This window comes from Bufo gargarizans, chromosome 10 (assembly GCF_014858855.1).
Source record: "Bufo gargarizans isolate SCDJY-AF-19 chromosome 10, ASM1485885v1, whole genome shotgun sequence".
Classification (NCBI taxonomy): domain Eukaryota; kingdom Metazoa; phylum Chordata; class Amphibia; order Anura; family Bufonidae; genus Bufo; species Bufo gargarizans.
The window spans coordinates 127385720-127410788 of record NC_058089.1 but is presented as its reverse complement, the minus strand read 5'-3'; the positions used below and the strand labels follow the sequence as shown (position 1 = coordinate 127410788).

The 25069-nt window shown below is 49.7% G+C and overlaps 1 protein-coding gene across 1 annotated transcript in view; it reads right to left on the bottom strand.

Annotated features, from left to right (window-relative positions):
* Positions 1 to 24672, bottom strand: part of LOC122920128 (olfactory receptor 10A7-like) — a 36377-nt gene extending 11705 nt beyond the window's left edge. The window contains exons 1-2 of the mRNA XM_044269336.1: positions 24568 to 24672; positions 23924 to 23990 (exon numbers count right to left, since the gene is read on the bottom strand). Of these exons, the coding sequence (XP_044125271.1) occupies positions 23924 to 23990; positions 24568 to 24672 (172 nt within the window). The remainder of the gene's footprint in view (positions 1 to 23923; positions 23991 to 24567) is intronic.
* Positions 24673 to 25069: the final 397 nt, after the last annotated feature.

Sequence of the window (25069 nt, the reverse complement as noted above, 5' to 3'; positions counted from 1 at the left end):
ATAGGTATGTCTCACCCACACAATTAACAGACTGATTAACTGTTATATTTCCCTGTCACTGGTGCGAAGGGGTCGTACTGCACCGAAACAAAATGCCAACAGGTCACCCTCAGATTGAACACCACGATTAAGTATGTTATTTCTGTCTCACTGGTGCAAAAGAGCTGTATTGCATCTATCAATAATGCCTACTGGTCACCAGTAGAGTTGAGCGAACCCGAACTGTAAAGTTCGTACCGAACTTTAGGTTTTTCGACACCCGGACCCGAACCCGAACATTTACGTATTATTTTGGGTTTGGTGTTTGGCGCTTTTCTGGCGCTTTTGAAAGACTGCACAGCAGCCAATCAACAAGCGTCTTACTACTTGCCCCAAAAGGCCATCACAGCCATGCCTACTATTGGCATGGCTGTGATTAGCCAACTGCAGCATGTGACCTAGCCTCTATTTAAGCTGGAGTCACGTAGCGCCACCCGTCACTCTGCTCGGATTAGTGTAGGGAGAGACTGCAGCTGCTGTGAGGGAGAGATCAGGGAGAAATCTTATCAAGAACTGTTTTTTGTACTCAGCGATCTACAGAAAAAGTGTTTTGTGGGTGCAGTGCACAATTTTTTGAAGCCTGCCCTGAGCCAACTACTGCTGAAAACGTTCTTCAGTTAGTCAATATCAATACATGATCAGCAGCCATTTTATGCAACGATAGTGCACCAGCACAGGCTATCTGCATGTCTGCAAGTTCAGAAATACAGCTTTTTGCTTACTGGGGTAAAAAAATACATCTGTTAAATATAGTGCACATCTGGGATTAAACGTGCATAAGTGACTGTCACATTTAGGACAGAAATACAGCTCTTTGGTTACTGGGGTGAAAAAAGCCTCTTATATATTGCACATCTGGGATTACATGTGCATAAGTGACTGTCACATTTAGGCCATAAATATAGCTTTGGCATACTGGGGTGAAAAAAGCCTCTGATATACTGCACATCTGGGATTACACGTGCATAAGTGAATGTCACATTTAGGCCAGAAATACGGCTTTTTGGTTACTGGGGTGAAAAAACCCTCTAATATACTGCACATCTGGGATTACACATGCATAAGTGACTGTCACATTTAGGCCAGAAATACGGCTTTTTGGTTACTGGAGTGAAAAACCCTTTAATATACTGCACATCTGGGATTACACATGCATAAGGGACTGTCACATTTAGGCCATAAATGCGGCTTTTTGGTTACTGGGGTGAAAAAACCCTCTAATATACTGCACATCTGGGATAAGACATGCATAAGTGACTGTCACATTTAGGCCACACATACCGCTGTCATATAGAGTTAATTTTTTTTTTTTAATGCAATACCCTACATCAGGGTTTTTATTGCCGGTTAATTATTTTTAACAGACTTAACCACTTTTTACTTTGCTTTGTAAATGCTAACTATGAGGCAAACATCTAAAAGGGGCGCGGTCATGGTTGTGGTGGTGGTGTTAGTGGAGCCTCTGGTGCAGGGAGAGGACGTGGCCATTCTGCCACAGCTACACGTCCTACTGAACCTACTACCTCAGGTCCCAGTAGCCGCCAGAATCTACAGCGATATTTGGTCGGGCCTAATGCCGTTCTAAGGCTGGTAAGGCCTGAGCAAGTACAGGTCCTAGTAAATTGGGTGGATCCAGCACGTTCACATTATCTACCACCCAGTCTTCTGCAGAAAGTGCACAGGTGGCGCCTGAAACCTATGCCCATCCGTCTGTCACATATCGGGGGACCTGTCTGAGCCTCAAGTCATGCAGCAGTCTCTTATGCTGTTTGAATACTCTGCTGTTAGGCTTTCCCAAGGGCATCCACCTAGCGCTTCCCCAGGGGTGGAAGACATAGAATGCACTGACGCACCACTTATGTTTCCTGATGAGGACATGGGAATAGCACCTCAGCACGTCTCTGATTATGACGAAACACAGGTGCCAACTGCTGCTTCTTTCTGCAGTGTGCAGACCGAAAAGGAGGTCAGGGAGGAAGACTGAGTGGAAGACGATGCAGGGGACGATGAGGTCCGAGACGCCACATGGAATGAAGGTCGTGCCACTGACTTTCAGAGTTCGCGTACAACAGCGTAGCAAAAGCGGGAGCAGGGTGCAAAAGCAGAGCAGCCGTCGCCAAAACAGTTTGCCTCCTACTGGCCACCGTCACCAGGGACCGAGCACACCAAAGACAGCTTCAAGGAGTTCCCTGGCATGACACTTCTTCACACAATGTGCTGACGACAAGACCCGAGTGGTTTGCACGATGTGCCATCAGAGCCTGAAGAGAGGTATTAACGTTCTGAACCTTAGCACAACCTGCATGACCAGGCATCTACATGCGAGACACGGGCTGCAGTGGAGTAAGCACCTTCAAAACCAAGAAAGGGCTCAGGCCCCTCCTGCTCCCTCTTCTGCTGCTGCCTCGGCCTCTTCCTCCACCTCTGGAGGAACGTTGGCACCTGCCACCCAGCAAACAGAGGATGTGCCACCAACAACACCACCTCCGTCACCAAGCATCTCCACCATGTCACACGGAAGCATTCAGCTTTCCATCTCACAAACCTTTGAGAGAAAGTGTAAATTCCCACCTAGCCACCCTCGATCCCTGGTCCTGAATGCCAGCATTTCTAAACTGCTGGCCTTTGAAATGCTGTCATTCAGGCTGGTGGAGACGGACAGCTTCAAACAGCTCATGTCGCTTGCTGTCCCACAGAACGTCGTTCCCAGCCGCCACTACTTGTCCAGGAGAGCCGTGCCCTCCCTGCACAACCAAGTATCGGATAAAATCAAGTGTGCACTGCGCAACACCATCTGTGGCAAGGTCCACCTGACCACAGATACGTGGACCAGTAAGTATGGCCAGGGATGCTATATCTCCCTAACTGCACACTGGGTAAATGTAGTGGCGGCTGGGCCCCAGGCGGAGAGCTGTTTGGTGCACGTCCTTCCGCCGCCAAGGATCGCAGGGCATCATTTTTTGCATCCTGTTGCCTCCTCTTCCTACTTGGCTTCCTCCTCCTCTTCTACCACCTCCTCATCCAGTCAGCGATAGACCTTCACCACCAACTTCAGCACAGCCAGGGGTAAACGTCAGCAGGCCGTTCTGAAACTGCTGTGTTTGGGGGACAGGCCCCACACCGCGCAGGAGTTGTGGCGGGGTATAGAATAACAGACCGATGAGTGGTTGCTGCCAGAGGGCCTCAAGCCCGGCCTGGTGGTGTGCGATAATGGACGAAATCTCGTTGCAGCTCTGGGACTAGCCGGTTTGACGCACATCCCTTGCCTGGCGCATGTGCTGAATTTGGTGGTGCAGAAATTCATTCACAACTACCCCGACATGTCAGAGCTGCTGCATAAAGTGCGGCCGTCTGTGCGCGCTTCCGGCGTTCTCATCCTGCCACCGCTCGGCTGTCTGCTCTACATCGTAACTTCGGCCTTACCGCTCACTGCCTCATATGTGACGTGCCCACCAGGTAGAACTCCACCTTGCACATGCTGGAGAGACTGTACGAGCAGCAGCAGGCCATAGTGGAGTTTCAGCTGCAGCACGCACGGGTGAGTCGAACTGCGGAACAGCACCACTTCACCACCAATGACTGGGCCTCCATGTGAGACCTGTGTGCCCTGTTGTGCTGTGTCGAGTACTCCACTAACATGGCCAGTGGCGATGACGCCATTATCAGCGTTACAATACCACTTCTATGTCTCCTTGAGAAAACACTTAGGGCGATCGTGGAAGAGGAGGTGGCCCAGGAGGAGGAGGAGGAGGAGGAGGAAGAGGGGTCATTTTTAGCACTTTCAGGCCAGTCTTTTAGAAGTGGCTCAGAAAGAGGATTTTTGCAACAACAGAGGCCAGGTACAAATTTGGCCAGCCAGGGCCCACTACTCGAGGACGAGGATGGGGATGAAGCATGTTCCCAGCGGGGTGGCATCCAACGCAGCTTGGGCCCATCACTGGTGCGTGGCTGGGGGGATACGGAGGATGCAGACTATACGCCTACCACAGAGGACAGCTTGTCCTTACCTCTGGGCAGCCTGGAACACATGAGCGACTACATGCTACTGTCATGGTCTTACCTTCTTGCTGTTCTCCTTCGTTTGACATGTGCTGGCGGCCATCTTGGTTTCTGGGTTTCTTGTAGCCTCCCACCCTGCGGCTTCTCCTTCCCACTGGGAGGAGCTGGATGCCTAGCTCATATATATAGGAGGTCTGTGGCTTCAGTTCCTTGCTTGGTCCTCCTGTGTTCACATGCTTCTAAGACTGCTGCTGCTTCTGGTTCCTGATTTTGGCTTCGTCTGACTACCCTGCTGGTTCCTGATCCAGGCTTCGTCTGACTACCCTTCTGGTTCCTGACCTCTGGCTTCGCAAGACCCTGCTTCGGTTTAGCCATCTGTTTGGACATTTGCCTGACAGCTTGATTTTCAATAAAGCCTTCTTATTTCCACTTATCTCTTGTTGTACGTCTGGTTCATGGTTCCATGACATTAGGACCAAGCCATGAATTCTGACGGTACAGGGCCATCCTCGCTACCTACGCTGGTTGCCAGACTTGATCAGCAGGATCACCTGTTGGGTCGGTTCGCTGTGGCGTTGCAAACCCTGCTTGAACGCACGGCTCATTTAGCTTCCGTTGCCGATGGGTCGGTTGTCGCTCCTGGGCCCGCTCCTACTGCCGCTCCGGTTGTTGCGCCAGAGTCTACCCTGACACCTGTTGCTGCACCTGCGGTGTTTCGGGGTATGACCGGTTCTGCCCCCCTTCCACAGCGCTTTGGGGGAGAGCCAACTCAGTGCCGAGGTTTCCTTAACCAGGTGGGCATTTATTTCGAGTTGCTGCCACATGCCTTTCCTACTGAGAGATCAAAGGTGGGCTTCTTGATCTCGCTGCTCTCGGACAAGGCCTTGGCCTGGGCCAGCCCTTTATGGGAGAACAACAATCCGGTGGTTGCCGAGTTTTCCGGTTTTGTTGCTTCTCTTCGGAAGGTATTCGATGTGCCGGCTCGTGCTGCCTCTGCTGCGAAGCTCCTTATGTCCATCAGACAGGGTTCACGATCCGTAGCTGAATACGCCATTGAGTTTCGTACCCTGGCAGCAGAGGTGGGCTGGAATAATGAGGCTCTGGTCGCTGCTTTCTCTCATGGTCTCTCGGATGCCTTGAAGGATGAGGTTGCAGCTAAGGACCTACCAGTGGAGCTCGAGTCTCTTATTTCTTTCCTGATTTTGATTGACACCAGACTCAGGGAGAGACCTTCCTTTAAGGAGAGCCTGCGGAGGTCTTCTAACAGATTGGCGCCTACGTTTGCTGTCCCACCCGTGCCTCCCTCTCCTCCCACGCCTCCTGGGGATGACTTGTCTGGGGGTGAACCCATGCAGCTGGGGTTTGCTCGCCTGTCCGAGGGGGAGAGGGTACTCCGGAGATGCGAGGGCCGATGCATGTACTGTGGTCTCGGTGGGCATTTTCGGTTGGCATGCCCGAACCGTCCGGGAAACGCTCGCACCTGAGATCCTGTCGGGGGCAGATCTTGGGTGGAGTCTCCTCGTCCCCGGTTTCCCGTGTTGACAAACCACTGATTACTGTTGTCCTCTCCTGGGTCGGGGGCTCGGTGACGACCCAGGCGTTGGTGGACTCTGGTGCTGGTGGTTTGTTCATTGATAGTGTGTTCGCTGCCGCCAATTCCATTCCTCTGCAGCCTCGAGGTTCCCCACTGGCTCTTGAGGCGATAGACGGCAGACCCCTTCTGCCGCCACACGTGACTCATGAGACCCTTCCAGTGGGGATGGCCATTGGTGCCGTTCACAGAGAGTCGGTCTGTCTCCAGGTTATTTCGTCTCCACACTACTCGGTGGTCTTGGGGTACCCCTGGCTCCAGAAGCATAATCCGACTTTCGATTGGAGATCGGCCGAGATCCTCTCGTGGTCACCGCAGTGTGGGGCTAGTTGCATCCATGGGTCTGTCAAGTTGCTGTGTACTTCCTCGGACTCTCTGTTGCCTCCTGAATACGAGGAGTACCGGGATGTATTCGATAAGGTGCGTGCGGCTGCCCTACCTCCGCACCGCCCATACAATTGTGCCATAGAGTTACAATCTGGTGCCGTTCCTCCTCGTGGCAAGGTCTATCCACTGTCGGTAGCGGAGAATGAGGCCATGGAGGAGTACGTGAGGGAGGCGCTTTCACGCGGACACATTCGCAAATCCTCGTCCCCGGCAGGGGCTGGATTTTTCTTTGTGAAAAAGAAGGGCGGTGAGTTGAGGCCTTGCATCGATTACAGGGGTCTCAATCGCATCACGATCAAGAACGCTTACCCGATACCCTTGATTTCCGAGCTGTTCGATCGCCTCAAAGGGGCCACGGTCTTTACCAAACTCGACCTGAGGGCGGCATATAACCTGGTAAGGATCAAGGCGGGCGATGAGTGGAAGACCGCGTTTAACACCAGGACCGGTCATTATGAATCCTTGGTTATGCCCTTTGGGTTGTGCAATGCGCCCGCAGTCTTCCAGGAATTCATCAACGATGTTTTCCGTGACCTGTTGCAGCAGTGTGTGGTGGTCTATTTGGATGACATCTTGGTATATTCTGAATCCATGGAGGCCCACATTCTGGATGTCAGACGAGTGTTGCAACGGTTACGAGAGAACAAGCTGTTCGGTAAGCTTGAGAAATGCGAATTTCACCGATCCCAGGTAACCTTCTTAGGTTACATCATTTCCGCTGAGGGGTTCTCCATGGATCCTGAGAAGGTTTCGGCTGTCTTACAGTGGCCCCAGCCCAGTGGTCTTCGTGCCCTGCAGCGCTTTTTGGGCTTCGCCAATTATTATCGGAAGTTCACCAGGGACTTTTCCATGCTAGCCAAGCCTCTCACGGATCTGACCAGGAAGGGCAGTAATCCCCAGGTCTGGCCGCTCGAGGCCATCCGAGCTTTTGAGGCTCTAAAGTCCGCCTTTGTGTCGGCTCCGATTCTGTCGCATCCCAACCCTGGGTTGCCTTTTGTCCTCGAGGTGGACGCGTCTGAGACGGGAGTAGGCGCCCTTCTGTCTCAGCGTAGAACACCAGAGGGTCCTCTGCTTCCTTGTGGGTTTTACTCCCGGAAACTGTCTTCCGCGGAGTGCAACTATCAGATTGGTGACAGGGAGTTATTGGCCATCGTGCAGGCCCTTAAAGAATGGAGGCACTTGCTCGAGGGCTCGGTGGTTCCGGTTCTCATCCTGACGGACCACAAGAATCTGACCTACCTCTCTGAGGCCAAGAGATTGACACCACGTCAGGCCAGATGGGCTCTGTTCTTGTCACGTTTTAATTACGTGGTCTCCTACCTACCCGGTTCCAAGAACATCAGAGCGGATGCCTTATCACGGCAGTACTCCGAGCTGTCCGGGGAGGAGTCGATTCCGACTTCGGTCATACCTCCGAATCAGATCCTGGCCGCCATTCGCACCAGCCTGACCTCTCCCCTGGGTGAGCAGATTTTGGCGGCTCAATCTGGTGCTCCCTCTGGGAGACCCAACGGCAGATGTTTTGTGCCTGAGGAGTTGCGCACTCGGTTGTTGCGAACCTACCATAACTCCAAGGCCGCGGGGCATCCTGGAAAGAATCAGCTGTCCTGGGCTGTTTCACGTCTGTTCTGGTGGCCTTCTCTACGTTCCGACATCGCCGCATATGTAGCGGCATGCTCCGTTTGTGCCCAGAGTAAGTCCCCTCGGCACCTTCCGTTGGGTCTTTTGCAACCCATAGCCACCGGGGAGCGTCCATGGTCACACCTGGGGATGGATTTCATTGTGGACCTCCCTGCATCCCGAGGCCATACGGTCATTCTCATGATTGTGGATCGGTTTTCCAAAATGTGCCACTGTGTTCCTCTCAAGAAGTTACCCTCTGCACAAGAGTTGGCCACGATTTTCGCCAGGGAGGTCTTCCGGTTGCACGGTTTGCCCAAGGAGATTGTGTTGGATCGGGGGAGTCAGTTTGTGTCCAGGTTCTGGCGCGCCTTTTGCTCCCAGTTGGGGATTCATCTCTCTTTCTCCTCGGCCTACCACCCTCAGTCCAATGGGGCCGCAGAACGATCCAATCAGGCCTTGGAGCAATTCCTTCGTTGCTATGTCTCCGATCACCAAGACAATTGGGTTGACCTCCTGCCTTGGGCTGAGTTTGCCAGGAACATGGCGGTGAACTCTTCCTCTGGGACGTCTCCCTTCATGGCCAATTATGGGTTCCAACCTGCCGTGTTACCGGAGGTATTCTCTCCCCAGGATATTCCGGCTGTGGAGGATCACCTTTCCGTCCTACGTGCTTCTTGGGTACAGATCCAGAGGTCCCTTGAGGTCTCTGCGCGGCGCCAGAGACTCCAGGCTGATCGCAGACGAGCGCCCGCTCCTTCCTACCAGGTCGGAGACCGCGTATGGTTGTCCACCCGCAACCTCAACCTTTGAGTGCCCACTCCCAAGCTGGCGCCTCGCTTTGTTGGTCCCTTCCGAGTGCTTCGCAGGGTAAACCCGGTAGCCTATGCCCTTGCGCTTCCTCCTGGCATGCGGATCTCCAACGTGTTTCATGTCTCCCTGTTGAAGCCACTGGTTTGTAATCGTTTCACTTCCTCGGTTCCTCGGCCTCGTCCGGTCCATGTGGGCAATCGTGAGGAGTATGAGGTGAGCAATATCCTGGACTCACGCCTGGTCCGCGGTCGGGTGCAGTTTTTGGTCCATTGGCGTGGTTATGGTCCAGAGGAGCGTTTCTGGGTTCCCTCCGCAGATGTCCATGCTCCTGCCTTGCTCCGAGCCTTCCACGCACGCTTCCCTCAGAAACCGTTCTTTACTCCGCGGAGGAGGGGCCCTTGAGGGGGAGGTACTGTCATGGTCTTACCTTCTTGCTGTTCTCCTTCGTTTGACATGTGCTGGCGGCCATCTTGGTTTCTGGGTTTCTTGTAGCCTCCCACCCTGCGGCTTCTCCTTCCCACTGGGAGGAGCTGGATGCCTAGCTCATATATATAGGAGGTCTGTGGCTTCAGTTCCTTGCTTGGTCCTCCTGTGTTCACATGCTTCTAAGACTGCTGCTGCTTCTGGTTCCTGATCCTGGCTTTGTCTGACTACCCTGCTGGTTCCTGATCCAGGCTTCGTCTGACTACCCTTCTGGTTCCTGACCTCTGGCTTCGCAAGACCCTGCTTCGGTTTAGCCATCCGTTTGGACTTTTGCCTGACAGCTTGATTTTCAATAAAGCCTTCTTATTTCCACTTATCTCTTGTTGTACGTCTGGTTCATGGTTCCATGACAGCTACAGTGTCTACGCAACGACTGCAGAGTTGCCCACATTTTAACGTGTGCTGACTACTGGGTGGCCACCCTGCTGGATCCCCATTACAAAGACAATGTGCCGTCCTTAATTCCCTCACTGGAGCGTGATTGGAAGATGCGCGACTACAGGCGAACGCTGGTAGACGAGCCCCTGAGATCATTCCCGACTGACGCCGGGGGACAAGTGGAAGCACAAGGCGAAGGCAGGGGAGGAGGAAGAGGTCGCCAACGCAGCTGTGTCAGCGCCAGCACCTCAGAAGGCACGGTTAGCATGGCCGACATGTGGAAAAGCTTTGTCACCTCGCCGCAACAACCGGCCCCAACTGCTGATATGGAGCATGTTAGCAGGAGGCAGCATTTAAACAACATGGTGGAACAGTACCTGTGCACACGACTGCATGTAGTGACTAATAGTTCTGCCCTATTTAACTTCTGGGTCTCCAAATTGTCCATATGGCCAGAGCTTGCCCTATATGCCTTGGAGGTGCTGGCCTGCCCTGCAGCCAGTGTACTCTCTAAATCGTTAATTTATAACGATAATTTTTCCCTTAGTCCTAACAGCAGCACAGATGGGGGGGGTTAACTGCCCCCCGTGGACTGGTAGGACCGGCGGAATTTTTAATGAGCCCAAAGATTAAACCAATAAAAGAACTCCAGCTCCCTTAAAGGGAGGGGTTCATCCCCCAGCCCACCGTGTATGTTGCAAGAAAAAAAGTACTTTAGGGCGGGAAATTTGTGTGCTGCTGTTAGGACTAAGGGAAAACAAATTATCATTAGAAATTAACGATTCCCTTACGTCCTACCAGCAGCACAGATGGGGAGATAGCAAGAAGAATCCCCTAGGGAGGGTCCTCATGCTCGGCAGAAGTAAGGACTGTCTGCCCAAAGGCCGAGAACTCCGATATCCTAGCATCGATCCTATAATGGGAGATGAAGGTAGACTCAGAGCTCCAGGAAGCTGCCTTACAGATCAACTCTAGGGGGAGAAGATTTCTCTCCGCAACAGAGGTAGCTACGGCCCTTGTAGAATGGGCCCTCACAAACTCCGGAGGATCTAAGGCTTGGGAAATGAAAGCTTCCCTAATGGCTTCCTTAACCCAGCGACTAATAGTCGTTTTAGACGCTTTACGGCCTTTTGACTTACCGGCGAACAGGATAAAGAGATTTTCATCCATCCTGAACTCTTTAGATCTATCCAGATAGATCTGAAGGCATCTAGCTATGTCCAGTGGATGTCGGACTGGAGCATCAGAGGAGGAGGCAGAAAGCAATACAGGTAGAGAGACTACCTGATTAATATTTTGAAAGGTAGAAACCTTAGATCTAAAGTAAGGTAGAAATTTCAGAAGGACCCTATCTTGTAGAAACATGGTATAAGGGTATGATGCGGAGAAAGCTTGAAGCTCCGAAACTCTTTTGGCCGAAGTTATGGCCAGAAGAAAAACCATCTTAAGAGTTAAAAGTTTAAAACTTGCCTCCTCCAAGGGTTCAAAGGGGGGAGATGCTAGCCCCTTAAGAACAACTGACAAATCCCATTGAGGAACGGGTCTCAGTATTGTAGGCTTCAATCTTTCCGCTCCTTTAAGGAAGCGCTTGATGAGCGGGTCCCGAGAATATGGTCTGTTAAGACAGGCCGAGATGGCAAAAACTTGGACCTTCAGGGTAGAAGGGGAGAGACCTCTGTCTATCCCATCCTGAAGGAACTGTAGGATCGCTGCGAGGGGCGGATCTGCAAACGCCACCTGTTTGGAGCTACACCAAGAGGTGAAGATCCTCAAAATCCCAGAGTAGGCCTTTCTGGTAGACTCTGCTCTGGAATGCGATAATGTTCTCAGGACCGACTCAGAGAGCCCTTCCACTCTGGGAAGGGACTGGTCAACCTCCAGGCTGTCAGGTTGAATCTGTGCAGATCTGGGCAGAGATGCGTGTCCCACGACACCAGGGTCTGCTCCGGGGGGAGTCTCCAATATTGTCCCCGACTCATCTGAATGAGCTGGGTAAACCAGGATCTCCTGGGCCAAAACGGTATGATGGCTATTACCGAGGCCTGATCCTGACGGATTTTCATCAATACCCTCGGGATCATGGAAAAAGGAGGGATGATGTACGCCAGCCTGAACCTCCACGGTATTGTCAGAGCATCTATCGCCAGGGGGTTGTCCTCCCTGTAAAGGGAACAGAACCTCTGTACCTTGGCGTTGAACTTGGTTGCCATGAGATCCACCTCTGGCATCCCCCACCTGAGGACTAATTGTTTGAAGATCTCCGGATGTAATGACCATTCCATGGTCGGTAGGCCGCGACTTAGGCGGTCCGCGATGACATTGAGGGAGCCTCTGATGTGAGTGGCGGATAGATGGGATAGGTTCAGCTCTGCCCACCGAAGAATTACCCCAATCTCTAAAAGAAGGGGTACGGATCTTGTGCCTCCCTGCTTGTTTATATAAAGCACGGCAGTCATGTTGTCTGACTGGACTTTCACTGCTTTGCCCCGAATCTGAGGGGCGAAGTGAAGGAGGGCTAGCCGGATAGCACGCATCTCGCGGAGGGCATGGAAGGCTCGGTAGCAGTGGCAGAACGACAGCTGTTGCACCTAGAAAATGGGCAGCTGTCCTCAAGAGGCGTATTGCAGTCATAGCAAGCCAGGTGTCTCCTCTTGGTGGCTGATTTCCGAGGCTGATCGGACTCTCTGGGAGAGGCCATAGCTAAAAGGGAACAAAAGGAGAGGAATTTAAAGCATCATAAATGGAAATAAGAAAAAACCCTCCAGAATTTAAGCACGAACCAGAGGAGAGAACAAAGATAGCTGAAGCAAAAAAAGACCGGTCTAAAGGCAATGTCTCACAAATAACAGGAGACTCTGGAGCTAGCTTGTTAAAGCAGCGCAACCAGAGACCGACTGAGGGAATCAGGGAGCTTAAATAGAGTAGCTCCGCCCAGGGGAGTGGCAAAGTCCAGGCTAAAACCTCCCCCTAAGCACAGCTATACAACAAACTTCCCCTTGGAAAAAAGGGGAAAGAAAAGGCCTAAGCCTATAAGGAAATGTCCCCACATAACCACCTATTCCCCCCTGCGCAAGAACAAAACGGCCGGAAAGAAAAACCGGCCGGCTGACGCAGAGGAAACCGGAAGTGACGCCGCGCGTCACTTCCGGTCATGGCGGCGCCCAGGCAAACAGGGAGCGCTGCCGGCTATCGCAGGGGAGATGACGGAGGGAGGACCTGCGAGCATGGAAAAACCATGCTACAAGAGCGCAAATATAAGCGCATGTCAGATAAGTAAAAGAGGGACTAAAGGAGACTCATGGTCAGCACGATAACGTCCCAAAACCCCTGTATATAAAAAATAAACCAGGGAGAAGACTTCGCCAGTCCACCTGTCCAAAGGACAGAAAAAAACACGGTGGGCTGGGGGATGAACCCCTCCCTTTAAGGGAGCTGGAGTTCTTTTATTGGTTTAATCTTTGGGCTCATTAAAAATTCCGCCGGTCCTACCAGTCCACGGGGGGCAGTTAGGACGTAAGGGAATGTGTATTTAGCACAGAAGGAGGCCTCATTACAGACAGATGCAGCCGCCTGTCCCGCCTGTCCACAGCCAACGTGGACAAGCTCACGTTCATTAAAATGAACCAGGCTTGGATCCCACAAGACTTGTCTGTACCTTGTGCAGAATAGACATGTATACCACCATCAAACATACATTCTTGTACTCAAGTCAAGTGCAATGATTCTTTGTTTTCTTTTTATTTATTTGTCCCAATATTTTGGGGGCTACCTACCCCAATAAAAAATAAAATAAAACATTGTTGGCTACCTCCTCCTCCTCCATTGCTGCCTCCACCTACAACACCACATTCACCGCCTCCTCAACCTCCGACTCCATATCCACCTCCTTTCTCTGAGTTGCAGATTTTGTAATTTATAGTTATTTTATTTCATTTTAAGTTATTTCCCTATCCACATTTTTTTGCAGAGCATTTGCCATGCTCTTAAGCACATTTTACTGCCTTTTACATCCCTCTAGCCTTTTCAAGGACTATTTTAGAGCCATTTTAATAAAATAAAGTGCCAATTTTAGTGCCCTAAATTGAAAAAAATCTTATTTTCAATTGTCGGGTTATATTTTACCATTTTTGGCGTATACAAACCCCTGCTGTGCCTGGGTGACAGGGGCCTAAATGTATCAAAATCCTCTGTTCTATTGCTGGGTGACATGAACCCCTTTTGCCATGAATGAACCCCTGCTGTGCCTGGGTGACAGGGGCCTAAATCTCTCAAAATCCTCTGTTCTATTGCTGGGTGACATGAACCCCCTTTTGCCATGAATGAACCCCTGCTGTGCCTGGGTGACAGGGGCCCAAATCTCTCAAAATCCTCTGTTCTATTGCTGGGTGACAAGAACCCCCTTTTGCCGGAAGATGCACGACTACAAGCGCACGCTGCTGATGGCATTCCCACCTGACAGCGGGGGCACAGTGGAAGCACAAGGCGAAGGCAGAGGAGGAGGAAGAGGTCGCCAACGCAGCTGGGGCACTACCAGCACCTGAGAAGACAGGGTTAGCAGGGCCCAAATGTGGAAAAGCTTTGTCAGCCTTGGAGGTGCTGACCTGCCCTGCAGCCAGTGTATAGTGTGAAAGTGTGTTTAGCACAGCAGAGAGCATTATCATAGGCCACAGCCAATGTGGACAAGATTACGTTTATTAAAATGAACCAGGCATGGATCCCACAGGACTTGTCCGTACCTTGTGCAGAATAGACATTTATACCAGCCTCAACCATCCATTCTTGTACTCAAGTGCACTTATTCTTTGTCATATTTTGTTATATGTCCCAATATTTTGGGGGATACCCCAATTTAAAAATAAAAAATAACACAAATCAGTGTTGGCTACCTATTCCTCCTTCACCACCGCTTCCACTTACACCGCCACGTCAACCTCCTACTCCTAGATCCAGATTGTTATTTTTAATTTTTCTGTATTTTATGTTATTTTAAGTCATTTCCCTATCCACATGTGTTTGCAGAACAGTTGTCATGCTCTTAAGCACATTTTGATGCCTTTTGCAGCCCTCTAGCTCTTTCCAGGACTATTTTAGAGCCATTTTAGTGTACAAAAGTTTGTGTCCCCATTGACTTCAATGGTGTTTGGGTTCGGGATCAAGTTCGGGTCTGTCAGAAGGATTCGGCCGAACCTGAACATCCAGGTGTCCGCTCAACTCTAGTCACCACTAAAACTAATAAAAGCCTAACACTCTCCCTGCCTGCAGCAGCGTCCTGTCCCTACACTACTCAGAGCAGAATGGCGGCGCCCCATGTGATCCAGAATTTTTGCATGCATGGTCACATGGTGCGCCGGCCTATTACAGCCATGCCAATACTAGGCATGACTGTAATTGCTTCCAAGTGCCAACAGCCTAACCGCTTGTTGATTGGCTGCGCTGCAGCCTTTCAACAAGCTTTATTTAAAGTACAAACAATGAACCCGAACACAGACTTTGGCGCCAAAATCCGGGATCCGTACAAGGACACCCAAATGTCCGGTACGGTCCTGAACGTGGCGGTCAGGGTTTTCTCATCCCTAGTCACAAGAGTGGACCTAAAACAGAGATGACAAATGATTGGAAAATTTGCATGTCTTCTGTGTTTTGTACCCACTCCTTCTGGCTTCCAAATCATGAGCCAATCCTTGCAAAATAGGGACTGTGTGATACAGGCCTTATGGCTGCTCCAAAGACAGGACCCATTGTGTTTCTCATTTTCCACCCTTCTGACAGATCAGAAGAAGGGTCAAATAAATGATGATATTAACAAGGTCAAACAGGGACAATAGTGGCCTTGTCATATAGTAGCCCAGTCTGATTTTGAGTTGGCGAGGAAAAAGTCAGTATTCCATTAATTGATGGAGGATGCAGAGCATTTCCTCCCCTGTGTAACTAGGTGCAGAATAGCGTTACAATGCTATGCACATGTGGTATACTGGAGGAGCTTTTGGAATTGTGCCTGCAGTGGAGGCTGAGGACAAAGTGGAGGATGAGGAGGCCCTGGAGGACATTGGCGCAGGACCCACAGCTTGAGAACGAGGAGGCAGGAGTGCGGTCCCTGGACAAAGTTGCTGGTGTGACTGGGCAGGAACCGCATTTACCCAGTGGGCTGTAAAGGACATAGTTGACTGTAGTTACAGCTCCACACGTTGGCACTGCTGTGAACTTTAACAGACACCGACTGGCTCAAGGACTAGCCAACTTTCTGTTCAACATATGTATGTGTGCAGGGCTGGTACTGCATTTTTGGAGACATAATGACGGCTTGGGAGTCTCCACCTTGGCTCGGCACAAACCATTAGTTCTCTGAAAGGTGCAGAGTCCAGCACATGGAAAGGGAGGAACCGTAGTACCAGCAACTTGGCCAGGAACACATACAGTATGAGTGCACGCATACTGTTGTCTTTTTGCAATCGCCTCTGTGATCGATTGCCGACGAAATGAGTGACGTGGAGTAAGAGGAGCAGGAGCATCAGGCCCAGTAGATGATGGGAAGGAAACACAGCTCCCTTCTACTGAGGTGGTGGAGCCTTGACTGCAAGAAAAGAGGTGCAGGCCACTGGGTGATGAAGCGGTTGCTGCATCAGGCTGTACCACTACATTAGCGCCATGTTTTTCGCAGGCCACTTTATGGTGACACTGCATATGTAGATGCAGGGTCATGGTGCCAACATTGGCAACCTGGCCACACTTCACCTTCTGCCCACAGATTCTGAAAATGACTATGCTGACGTCCTCCGGCGGCTTGATGAAAAATTGCCACACCGCCGAGAATGGGATTTTCCCCCCACCACTCCGTGCTGACTGCCTGCTACCGCTGCCTCCGTGAACCATTGCATCGCTACTTCTTTCCGGACAGGTAGGCTCTTGCATAGCAGATGGTCAACCCTGGGCACGTTTGGCTGCCGGCATCCTGCTGCTGCCACCCTGCTAACTCACAGCCACCCTACTACCCTGCTGCCTTGTATGCACCTCTTCTACTGATGATGATGAAGTCCCCTTTTCACCTGGCTCCCACATGCGATCGTTCACATCGTCGTCCACTACTGTCTGCACATCACTGATGTCACCCTCACCAGTCTCAGGGCCACATGCCTGACCACTTGCAACACCAGCTCCCACGCAACCCTCATCATCACTACTTGCCTGTCTACCGGAGGAAGCATCGGTTCTCTCCTCTAGATCTTGGATGGGCAGTAGCTGCTGACTGCCATCTAGAATCTCATCCTTGCTGAAAAGTGGAGCCGAGCCGACGGCATACAATACTTCTCGAGCCGAGAGAACAGAAAAGGTCTATAGCATTTATACCTACATAGTAACATAGTATATAAGGCCGAAAAAAGATATTTGTCGATCCAGTTCAGCCTGCTATCCTGCAAGTTGATCCAGAGGAAGGCAAAAAAAAAAACTGTGAGGTACAAGCCAATTTTCCCCACCTTAGGGGGGGAAAAAATTCTTCCCAACTCCAATAAAGCAATCAGAATAACTCCCTGGATCAACAACCCCTCTCTAGTAGCTATAGCCTGTAATATCATTACACTCTAGAAATTCATCCAAGCACCTCTTGAATTCTTTTATTGTTCTCACCATCGCCACCTCCTCAGGCAGAGAGTTCCATAGTCTCACTGCTCTTACCAGACATAGAGGATGTCCCCTTGTCACAGTCACAGTCCTGGGGATAAATAGATGATGGAAGAGATCTCTGTACTGACCCCTGATATATTTATACATAGTAATTAGATCTCCCCTCAGTCGTCTTTTTTCTAAAGTGAATAACCCTAATGTTGATAATCTTTCAGGAAATATCATAATTATAGTGCATTTGATATATTAGATATATATTGTGATATATTCACCATTTCGTATGTATTTTAAAGTTGGCCAAAATGAATTCATGAAAAGGACACAGTTCATATAATTTCTTCTCGATGTACTATTCTGAGAAGAGCCATTCTTGTCTCCTTATAGATTTATGACTGAGATAAGGATATTCTCTAAACGCATCTGGAACTAATTATCCCTATGGTTTAATGTCTATTGATGAAGCAAAAAATCTGTGATGTATATGTATAATGAACATTACGTTTTAGTATAAGATAATCAATAGGACATACAGTGGATATAAAAAGTTTACACACCCCTATTAAAATGTCAGGTTTCTGTGATGTAAAAAAATGGGACAAAGATAAATAATTTCAGAACTTTTTACAACTTTAATGTGACCTATAAACTGTACCACTCAATTGAAAAACAAACTGAAATCTTTTAAGTAGAGGGAAGAATTGCCCACTCTTCTTAGCAAAAACACTCCAAATCTGTCAGATTGCGAGGGCATCTCCTGTGCACACAGGGGAGCATCCAGGAATTTTGTCTAGGGGGGGTCCGAAAGGCAAAAAAATGTGGCATGTGTAGTGCGCTGTGCTAATTAAATTTTTCAAAGCCCCCTTTATATTTAAAAATGCGGGGAAGGGGTGTAGTGTGTTGCGCTGATTCTTTTACTTGGCGATTCTAAAAGCTCTGTAGGAACAGAACAATGCAGCCATTTTTGGGCCCGCCCATTATTAAAAGCCCCTCCTACCTATAATAGGCCACTCCCAATAAACACTGTACAGCTGACATTCTATAGTTGAGGCCTGTCTCTACACATCATACGGAGAGGGGAGGGTCTGTCCTGGCTGCACTGCCTGCTTCATATTATACAATAAACAGCAGGCTACAGCCAGGAAGCTCCTCCGCTCTCCTCCCTCCCCAGATCCTGCTCAAGGCCTGTGGTTCCCCCCTACTATCTGCCACCCGCCCATGGTCTGCTGCCCCCCTTGGCTGTCCTCACCCAGCTCTGAATCCTCCTTCTGAAAATGGCAGGAGGGGGAGCCAGAGCATCTCCTCTCCTACATAGCGTCCCATACCTCTTACATCCAGTGATGTCACCTTTGTTGTAGATGTTCTCTTTCTTTATCTTCTCTATTCAGACCAGACCGCCATGATGATTTTTCAGCCATCCCCCGTCTCTGCAGAGATTGACAAACAGATATTAGTTTCCCACATTTCCATCATCTTCACATCTTCTGAACACCCTTTCCTGCCACCCCCAATACTATACTGCAGAAACAGTCCCCCTGGAAATACTGCTACTACACAGATAGTGCCCCCTTCAACAATTATTGGCACACAATGCTCTAAAAAAATAACTGCGCCCAGACACTAATAGTATAAAGATAATGTCCCCCCCAAAATTATTGTCCTAAGCTGATAATGTGGCAGGGTGCCCCGCAAAGTAACAGGGCTCCCCAAAATAGAAATAATTCTCTGCCAGAGCACACTTAGTAGTAATAATGCCGCTATAGTGCCCATACTAGTAATCATATTTCTCATAGCCCCCCAGTAGTAGCAAAGCTCCGCATAATACCCCCTAGTACTAATATTTCTCCCTACAATATGACAGTACATGAAATACCCCCGCTTAGTGCCCGCTGTTGAGCTAATGTCCCCATAATGTATGCCAGTATAAAATACCCCTATATAGTGCCCCAGTAAATGCCCTCATAGTGCTCCTCTCCCCCTTCCCCATAGTGTCTCCCATAATATGCCAGTAAAAATGCCCCTTCTAAGTGGCACCATATGCCCCAATAGTGCTCCTCTCCCCCATAGTGCCCCCAAATAATGCCCCATAGTGCCGCTCTCCCCTATAGTGCCTCCCATAATGTGTCAGTAAAAAATGCCCCCTTAGTGCCACCAAATGCCATAGTGCCCCCAATAATGTGCCAATAAGAATAAAGGCCCCTTTAAAGCCCCCACTTCCCCATAGTGCCCCCAAATAATGCCCCTATAGTGCCACCAGATGCGCCCAATTTGGAGACCCAGAAGTTGAAAGGCGCAGACCCGTCATTCAGTACATGTAGGCGTGTGCACACATACTGCTCCACCATGTTGGTGAAATGCTGCCTCCTGCTAAGACGTTACATATCAGCTGGTGGGGCTGGATGTTGTGGCGTGCTGACAGAGCTTTTCCACATTTCGGCCATGCTAACCCTGCCTTCTGAGGTGCTGGTGGTGCACCAGCTGCATTGGCGACCTCTTCCTCCTCCTCTGCCTTCGCCTTGTGCTTCCACTGTGCCCCCGCTGTCAGGTGGGAATGCCAGCAGCAGCACGTCTACCAGCGTGCGCTTGTACTTGCACATCTTACGAACACGCTCCAGTGAGGGAATTAAGGACGGTACGTTGTCCTTGTAACGGGGATCCAGCAGCGTGGCCACCCAGTAATCAGCACTGTCGTTGCATAGACACTGCAATATGTAATCGTTCATGTGTGCCAGGCTGCCCAGAGGCAACTTAAAGCTGTCCTCTGTGGGAGGTGTATTGTCTGTGTCCCCCCCAGCCACGCACCAGTGATGGCCATGAGCTGGTCTGGGTGCCACCCTGCGAACATGGTTCCTCCTCCTTCATCTCCTCATCCTCCACCTCGTCATCCTCCAGAACTGTGCCCTGGCTGGACAATTCTGTACCTGGCGTTTGTCGGTGCAGGAACCCACCCTCGAAGCCACTTGTAAATGACTGGCTGGAAACCCTATGAAATGATCCCTCTTTCTCCTCCTCCTCCTGTGCCACATCCTCTTCCATTATTGCCAGCAGCGTTTTTTTAAGGAGGCATAGAAGGGTTATGGTAACGTTGAGAATGGCGTTATCGGCACTGGCCATGTTGGTGTAGTACTCGAAACAGCGCAACAAGGAACACAGGTCTCGCATGGAGCCCCACTCATTGGTGGTGAAGTGGTGCTTTTCCACAGAGCGACTCACCCGTGCGTGCTGCAGCTGAAACTCCACTATCGCCTGCTGCTGCTCGCACAGTCTGGCCGGCATGTGCAAGGTGGAGTTCCACCTTGTGGGCACGTCGCATATGAGGCGGTGAGCAGGAAGTCCGAAGTTACACTGCAGCGCTGACAGGCGAGCAGCAGGGTGAGAACGCCTAAAGCGTGCACAGACGGCCCACACTTTATGCAGTAGCTCTGACATATCGAGGTAATTTTTAAGGAATCTCTGCACCACCAAATTCAGGACATGTGCCAGGCAAGGGATGTGCGTCAAACCGGCTAGTCCCAGAGTTGTTATGAGATTTTGCCCATTATCGCACACCACCAGGCCGGGCTTGAGGCTCACTGGCACCAACCACTCATCGGTCTGTTGTTCAAGGCCCATCCACAGCTCCTGCGTGGTGTGGGGTTTGTCCCCCAAACAGATTAGTTTTAAAACTGCATGCTGTCATTTACCACTAGCTGTGCTAGTTGATGGTGAAGGTGTTACGCTGACCGTATGAGGATCCGGTAGAGGATGAGGAAGCGGAGTATGAGGAGGAAGCAACAGGAGACAAACTGAAGCGCCCTGCAATCCTCGGTGGTGGAAGGACATGCGGCAAACTGATATCCGCCTCAGGCCCAGCTGCCACTGCATTTACCCAGTGTGTTGTTATGGAGATCTAACGTCTCGGACATTGCTTACTGGTCCACGTATCCGTAGTGAGGTGCACCTTGCCACAGATGATGTTGTGCAGTGCACACCTGTTTTTGTCCCCCACTTGGTTGTGCAAGGAAGGGATGGCACACCTGGAAAAATAGTGGCGGCTGGGCACGACATACTGTGGGACAGCCACCGCCATAAGGCTTTTAGGGCCAGGGATCCAGTGTTTGGGAGGACTAGGGCTCCAGTGTTTGGGAGATGGAGAGCTGAACGCTTCCGTGGGACATTGTGGAGATGCTTGGCAACCTAGATGGTGCTGTTGCTGGCAGATCCTCTGTTTGCAGGGTGGCAGGTGGCACTGTCACTCTAGAGGTGGATGAAGAGGCTGAGACTGCAGCAGAAGAGGAAGCAGGAGGAGCCAGAGACCTTTCTTGGTTTTTGAGGTGTCTACTTTACTGCAGCTCGTGCTTTGCACTTAGATGCCTGGTCATGCAGGTTGTGCTCAGGTTGAGAACGTTTATGCCTCGCTTCAGGCTCTGATTGCACAGCGTGCAAACCACTTGTGTCTTGTTGTCAGCACATTGTCTGAAGAACTGCCACGCCAGGGAACTCCTTGGAGCTGGCTTTGGTGTGCTCAGTCACTTGCTGCGGTGGGCAGTAGCAGGCGTACTGTCTAGAGGGCGGACGCTCTGCTTTTGCACCCTGCTCCCTCTTCTGCTGTGCTGGTGGCTCTGTGCAACCACCGCCTCTTCCTCGCATGACCTTGCTTCCATGTGGAGCCAAGGACCTCATCATACTCCACATCATCTTCCACCCAGTCTTCACCCCTGCCCTCCTTGTCGGTCTGCACACTTTCAAAAGCCCCAGCATTTGGCACCGGTGTTTCGTCATTATCTGAGACTTGCTGCGATGGTCCTCCCATGTACTCATCTTGAAACATAAGTGGTTGGGCATTGGTGCACTAAATCTCTTCCACTTCTGGGGCAGGGCTATGTGGATGGCCCTGGGAAACCCTGCTAACAGATTCATCAAAAAGCAGAAGAGCTGCATGACTTGGGGCTCAGACTGCTTGGCTGATTTGCAAGGGGGTGAGGTAAAAGACTGATGGACATCGGCTGCAGGTGCCAACTCTGATCTTTCAGCAGGAGACTGGGTGGAAGACAATGTGAAGGAACTGGAGGCACTGTCAGCAACCCAATCTACTATCGTCTGCACTTGTTTTGGCCTCACCATTCGTAGAGCCGCATTAGGCCCGACCAAATACCTCTGCAGGTTCTGTCGCCTACTCGCACCTGAGGAAGGTGTTTCACTTGTGCGTGTAGCAGGCACAGATCGACCACATCCTCTCCCTGCAACAGGAGCTCTACCAGAAGCACCACGACTGGGGCCATGTCCCTTATTTGATGCTCTCCTCATATTTCTCAAATTTAGGATCTTGCCCTAAATGGGTGTTTTTTTTAATAGCAGAATAGAACCACAGTATCTAAAGTGTGTATCTCACACTGATATATGCAGCAAAGGCTGCAATGTTAAGTATTTTGCCCAAATAAGCTGTATATAACGCTTGAATTTCACATGTGCAGATGCAGCAAGGGCTGTAAAATTGCATATTTTGTCCCGAAAAGGGTGTTTTTTAAAACCCAGAAAATTAGAGCTGTATTTCTAGCTTAAATTGCACACTGACTAATGCGGCAGAGGCCCAAGATGAAGGTTATTGCCAAAATGTTTTTTCAAAGGCATAAAATTATTGAAGTATTTTAAGCTTGTTTTTAACAATCACAGATGCAGCAAAGGCTGCAATATTAAGTATTTTGTCCAAAAAGGGTGTTTATTTACTAACAGAATATGACAGCTATATATAACGCTTGAATTTCACACGTGCAGATGAAGCAAGGGCTGTAAAATTGTGTATTTTGCCCAAAAAGGGTGTTTTTCAAAACATAGGAAATTATAGCTGTATTTCTAGCTTAAAATGCACACTGACTAATGCAGCAGAGGCCCCAGATAGAGGGTATTGCCAAAATGGGTGTTTTTTAATAACCAGATTATTATTGCAGTATTTCAACCTTGGATTTGAATTTCACAAAAGCACATATGCAGTGCCAGTGCACTGAGCTTGCATAAAATAGCCGCCACCGCCCACCTAATTAACAGACGGATAAAAGTTATTTTTCTCTGTCACTGGGCTCAGGGCAGGGTAAAAAGATTGTGCACTGCACCCACACAACAAAATCTATGTAGATCGCTGAGTTCAATTGGAGTTTTCATTAAAGATTCTGTCCTTTTCTCTCCCTCACAGCAGCAGCATTCTATCCCTACACTAAGTACATCAGAGTGACGTGCAGCTCTATGTGACTCCATCTTAAATAGAGGCTGGGTCACATGCTGCACTGGCCAATCACAGCCATGCCATTAGTAGGCATGGCTGTGATGGCTTCTAAGGGCACACAGTTAAACGCTTGTTGATTGGCTGCTCTGCCTTTCAAAAAGCGCTAAGAAATTGCAGAACACCGAACCCAAACTTTTACAGAAATGTTTGGGTTCGGGTCCGGGGTCCAAAAATCCTAAAGTTCGGTATGAACCCGAATTTTACAGTTCGGTACGAACCCGAACTTTACAGTTCGGGCTCGCTCAACCCTAGTATGGATGCTTCACCATTTATGGATTCGATTTGGAAACCAGTAGCTCTTCTGCCTTTTTCTTCTTTCACACCTGTGCAAGTTTTAAGTGAATATGGAAAGCTGTGTCCTTTAATATTGAAGATATCAAAGAAAGTCGAGTTAGAAAGAGATCTATTACTCTGATCATCAATGATGACATACAACCTTACCGCTTTCTCTTTATGTCCAATAGGATAAACTGTGACAAGACAGATCTTGGAGCAAGATTTGTTACTAAGACCTTTTCAGCAGACTTCGGTGCACTGGGGTGTCACTTCAGGAGGTACTGTGTCTCTCTCCTCCCCGCCGTGCTCTACAGCCTGTTCTGAGGGTGTGAAAATCCATGGAGCTGGGCCAGGATGTAAGACTATATTGTGCTCTTCACTGTTGCATTCTTTGAAAGATACACTGGTCTTGTGTACTGCAACAGGTGTACCTTTCATGTTACGGAGTAAGACAGGCCTACCTGGTTTGGGGTAAGTGGCGTCAAACATTGAGAGGTCAAAGCTGGGATCATTCCTAGTCTTTGCTTGCTGGTGCACAAAGTCACAAAGAAAGAGAATGGAGGAAATGGGAAGTTGTGCTGTTGCTTGTACCTGGAACCTTGAACAATCCACTTCTTTTACAGGTTATAAGGTCGTTTTTGTACTATGGGGTTTACACCATGTGCAGTATCTAAGAAAGCCAGACCTTGTAAATCTCCTTCAGCTTTGGCAACTTGGAGCTCTGTCAGCAGATCACTCAGCTCTCTTAGTTTCTGGAACCCTTTGTTCTAGATTTTGGGGAAATACTCAATTCTTTTGAAGAGTGCGTTCTCTATCCATTCTGGTGAGCTGTAACAGTCCTCAAGTCTCTCCCACATCATGTTTAACCCAGTGCTTGGGTAGTTAATATTAATGGCTCTAATCAGTTTTGCAAGCTCTGCCGATTAATTTCCTAGCCACTTGACAAGAAGATCAATTTCCTCACATGCAGATAGATCTAGGACTCTTATTATATTTCTGAATGATGATCGTCATGACCTATAGCTTTCAGGTCTGTCATCAAAATTGGAGAGCCCCTTGGTTATTAACTCACGTCGGGCAAGGAATTTTAGGAACTCTGACATACCTGGTTCTTTGGTGGATTGTTGCTGTAGTAGTCACCATATACTTGTTCTTTCTTAAAGGATTTGACTATACTGAGATCATTTGTAGGTCGGAATGCAGGTTGCATTGGGAGTTGATGTCCTATGAAACTGTTGTCTTGTTCAAAGCGGGGTTCTTCAAGCAGGGGTCGACATTGCTTTTTGACTTGAATTTAGGCTGTCATCTGACTCCGCATGCTGCATGACGTAATCTGAAGTGCGTTGCAAGTTATCATTATGATCAGGTTCAGGCCCAATTATGCTGCTGGGTCTATCACTTGCGGAGTTTGCTGCTTCTTCTAACGCTTCTGCCTCTGCTATAGCAGCTTCAGCTTCCTTTTCTACAGCTAGGTTTTCCAGAGCTGCTTGTTGTTCAGCCAGAGCTGCTTTCATGTTTGCTTCCATGCGCGCTTTCTCCACCTTTAACTGTCTTTCTTGCTCGGCAAATGTCGTGCGGATTTTGGTGGCTTCAGGTTTTGTGCGGGC